At 47.8% G+C, this 4,451-nt stretch overlaps 1 protein-coding gene across 2 annotated transcripts; it reads left to right on the forward strand.

The window, feature by feature from the left end:
- Nucleotides 1-1,102: 1,102 nt before the first annotated feature.
- On the forward strand, nt 1,103-4,451 carry LOC119329972 (peroxisomal membrane protein 11-5). 2 transcript variants are annotated; one of them, XM_037603080.1, is made up of 8 exons: nt 1,103-1,248; nt 2,133-2,341; nt 2,454-2,528; nt 2,613-2,687; nt 2,827-2,907; nt 3,013-3,087; nt 3,176-3,349; nt 3,438-3,778. In XM_037603080.1, exons 2-8 carry the CDS (start codon nt 2,150-2,152, stop codon nt 3,465-3,467), a joined length of 702 nt encoding a protein of 233 aa, XP_037458977.1. In that variant the 5' UTR covers nt 1,103-1,248; nt 2,133-2,149; the 3' UTR covers nt 3,468-3,778. The 2 variants fall into 2 exon arrangements, with proteins under 2 accessions (XP_037458977.1, XP_037458976.1); XM_037603079.1 differs by lacking the exons at nt 1,103-1,248; nt 3,438-3,778 and adding an exon at nt 4,134-4,451 and having other exon boundaries at nt 2,142-2,341.

The raw sequence follows: 4,451 nt of genomic DNA on the forward strand, positions 1-4,451 counted from the left end.
GGTGGCCTGCCGTGGGTCGGAGACGAGATGAGCGACCGAGGTGCGGTCTTCAGCAGGCAATGCTCAAAGGTTGCGCCGACGATCCATCGCATCGATTTTCAATGAGGGTCTGGCCTAGCCGGGTCACAAGAGAAGATGGCACTGGTGCATGGTCCTAGGTGGTGTTGAGCTTGACATTAGACTTGTATCTGTTGTGCAACGGCATGGGCAATTCATCTCAGGTTTTGTTAGGGAGTCTTCCGTGTCTGGATTGGGGCAGCGACGAAGCGGCGTCGTCCTAATGTAGAAATAATTTCCTCCCCTCCCTTTCCTCATTCCATTTGCATGCCTATTGCCAACAACAGGCGTGTGGACCCGTGTCTCTGGCAGGCCTTTCAAGACCCGGCCGGTTTTGATTTTCACAGGATATGTCTGGATGCGATCGACTTTCGTGGCCTTCAGAGTTTCTACATGCCTTTTTTGGTGCTCTAGGGTGACGATTTGTTTCGCAGAACATGGCCATCACCACCTCCCAATCTGCATCGACGACTTTTCGGCCGGTGCTTCTACGAGCTCTTGTGTTTAAACAAGTTTGCTTCGCTGAGGTGGAGGCCTAGAAGCTGCATCGAACTACACTCACTGCACATCGCCGATGGATGTCGGAGGATGTTGTACCCTAAGAATTTTATTATTATTTTTCTATAAGGGTGTGTTTGTAAGGACATGCATTATTATTTTATCATTGAATCGTTTATTTCTCTTGAAATTTGAAAACGGGTGTTTTTAGGCGGTCTACATTCATTATGCAGCATATGTGTTACATCCTGTGTATGTACAACTTAATCGCACACCACTTTTTAGCAATGGAATGGAACCACCACGAAGAAAATATGAGAGTTACAAAAAAAAGCTTCATACTAAAAAAATACTTGCTCCCGTTCACGAGTATAAGATGTTCTAACTATTTTTGCAGCAAATGTGCACAGACATGTTTCAGCGTGTTTGTTCACTTTTTCGGTCTATGCATAGTCTATATTGAAATATTCAAAACATTTTATATTTGCGAATGGGCGCACAGCGAATGGGTGCGTGTAGCAATTATCAGCCTGGCATTATAACGGAGACCTGCGATGCTTGCTCGTGGCGTCCTGTACTAGTAGAGTACATCTCTGTCCCAATCGCCGTGATCCAGCTAGCTTACTACACAGGCAAGGGCGATTCGATCGAGGCCGCCGCCGCCGCCGCCGGAGACGACCCCGCCGCCTTCAGGTACGAGCACCAGCCCGGAACCCCATCGCAATTTTTCCTCTTTACTCGTTGCAAGCTGTTCCCCTGCTCGGCGGCGCGCCTGCGACCAACTAACTTCCTGCCCCCGAAATCCCTCGCTTCCTGCCCGCTTTCTCCCGGGATCCCCTTCTCTCCGTGCTCCTCGCCTGATCCGGTGGGCGACGCCGGATCTGTCCCTAAGTCCACCGCCGCCGTGCCGCAGCTTGGCATGGGCAGCTTCGCCCGCCGTCGCCGCGCTGCTTCGGCCTCGTCGCGGCATGTACGGCGCCCCTGCTTCCTCCGCCCCCCAATCGGCGGCCATGGAAATTTGTCTTTGATGTATCAGCTTTTAGTTCCCCATACAGTGAGGGCTCGGTTCCGAACTGGCCTCACCATCCGCCCCTGTCGCGATCCACCGGTAATTCTTGGGCTCTGTTCTCGACCTCTCGGAGTCGGAGGTGCTCTGTATTACCGTTGGCGTTCCGATTTTAGTCCGGTAGTTCTTCGCTGATAGCCGCTGGTGGACTGTGCAGCGCGCTGAATTTGGCTGAATTGCTGTAGCCAGATCAAAATTGGGTGCCACTGGGTTGACCCTCGTGTTCCTATGGACAGCATATGCGAGTGCAAATCGTATGGAACCCCTGAACTGTATGGTAGAAGTATGAACCAAGAAAGAGTCAGTTGAGCAATCCTTTTCCATAATAACAGGTTGCATCCGAGGCTCTGAACCTCGTGCAATATTCGGTATGCAGTAGAGATTATTATTCGGCGAACACAAAATTACCCTATGGTTTTGTGCTTTACTTACATGGATGCTTCTGTGATTATAATCTTCCTCAGTTCACTGTTATGAGTTTGAGCTTTTGACACAACATTTACTTTTGCAGTTAGTTAAGATACAAAAATGGCCTCATTGGACACCGTCAGAGGAGATCTTGGCCTGGTTGTTTTGTACCTAAGCAAGGCTGAGGCAAGAGATAAGATCTGCAGAGCTATACAATATGGATCCAAGTTCCTGAGCAACGGACAACCAGGACCTGCACAGAATGTCGACAAATCAACTAGTCTTGCTCGGAAAGTTTTCCGGCTGTTTAAGGTAGAATGTCATTTTTTTTTTGTGTAGCAGAGTTTGCGAATAGAAAAAAAAAATCGTATTTAAATCTTGACATGGTCTATGGCGTCACTGATGCACTATTGATGGTTTGCAGTTTGTTAATGATCTCCAAGCTCTGATTAGCCCCCCTGCCAAAGGAACTCCACTTCCGCTGATCTTACTTGGAAAGGTACGCTGGTGCTGGTGTTACATTGTGGGAACATAGTCAGCTGAAGATAGCCTTCTAATTTTCTAATTCTGCTTATGTCCTCAGTCGAAGAACGCGATGCTGTCAACTTTCCTCTTTCTGGACCAAATTGTTTGGGCTGGGAGAACAGGAGTATACAAGGTCTGAATTGTTCTTCACATCAGCATGTTAGATGTTTAATTCTTTATATGGTTTTACCTTATTTATCCCTCCAAAAGTTCATACAAGAAATTCCATTACCTACATGGTGACAAGCAAAACAATCCAACTGTTTCTGCAGAACAAGGAGCGAGCAGAATTCCTTGGCAGGATTGCCTTTTATTGCTTTCTTGGATCTAATACATGTACTACCATCATCGAGGTTTGTTGCTTCCCTATATGGCTATCTGGAAACTATTTGATTCTGTTCTGTGTCAGATCATTGTATATTAACTGAAATTAACATCTGACCCGTGCTTCATTCTAGCTAGCGGAGCTTCAGCGGCTTTCCAAATCGATGAAGAAGTTAGAGAAGGACCTCAAGCACCAAGAGCTGTACAAGGTACTATTAGTTCAACTGTAGGGTCTTGACATGACACATCTCCTGTAGTTACTTCCACTAACGCATTCTACTGTACCGGTGATGCTAGAACGAGCAGTATCGGATGAAGCTGAAGAAGTCCAATGAGAGGCTGCTTGCTCTCATCAAATCGAGCCTTGACATAGTTGTCGCAGTGGGGCTGCTGCAACTGGCCCCGAAAAAGGTCACTCCTCGCGTCACTGGGGCCTTTGGGTTCGCTAGCTCGCTCATCGCCTGTTACCAGGTGGGTATCTCATCCCAACTCCAGCCTCCCTGTCATTTGTTTAAGCCACCACAAAACTCCAGAATCTGAACTATTGTTTCCTTGGCAGTTGCTTCCAGCCCCAGCCAAATCCAAGTGATCTGCCTGCCCACCTCGGGCCAGGCAGCTGGTGCATCGATTGGTGAAACGGCGGTTGCTGTCGCTGATACTTGATAAGAAATAAATCTGGACCAAATTGTCCGTCCTGTAGGATATAACCAAGGATTATTGTTGTGGAAGTCGGCATTGCCCAGGGCCATCCAATAGCCTGGTTGATCTGCCTTGCCTTAGACTTGATTATGTAGCACGCTTGTATTTGTATGGTCTGGTGTGCCACTATCATACTACAACTGTTGCAAAATAATTAGAAATTTCGTACTAGAATGGTGATGGCTCGCATCTAGATTTATCTTGACGTTGTGCTGCAATGATAATGCGTTAGCTGGATGTTTTTTTCTTCTGTTGTTTTTGTTGAGAAAAAAAATCATGTATGTTTTTTGAAGTTGCCTTCTGCAAACCAAAACTTTATTTCTCGGGGGGTGCGTGGGCCTAGTCTAAATGAGACTGAAATTGGTGCAAAGTTGCAGCAAGATAGTCTCAGGCAGAGGGACGAAATTTCCAACAGAACAAACAGCATTACAAGTGTGGCGTTGAATGGGAAACAGACAGGACATTAGACTGCCATGGCATGCCCCTGAAAATAGCAACATCATGAAGGGAATCACACTATTTTCCAGTTGACGTGAAAAACAAAATTTGGATGGAGGTTGTCTCTCCCCCCTCCACTACCGGTGCCAACACGCTGCTCCCCATCTACAACACCTACGAGGAGGATCCATCTCCGCCCTTCTGCCATGAAACCAATTGCTTTCGATCTACCCAGGTCGCGCTCCGGACCACCTTGCGGATCCGGAACACTGTTGGCAAGGAGTTCAAAGAACAACTCCGGCGTTCCTCCCTCCTGCTCTGCTCGGCTATGCATCTCCTTCACCTCCACCTCTCTCTCTCTGGCTACACGAACCCTAGTAGCTGCTCTGCTTCAGGCAATTCTTGGGGGGTCTGCACCATGCTTCGCCGTGGTTAA

Source organism: Triticum dicoccoides, chromosome 7A (assembly GCF_002162155.2).
Source record: "Triticum dicoccoides isolate Atlit2015 ecotype Zavitan chromosome 7A, WEW_v2.0, whole genome shotgun sequence".
Lineage (NCBI taxonomy): Eukaryota > Viridiplantae > Streptophyta > Magnoliopsida > Poales > Poaceae > Triticum > Triticum dicoccoides.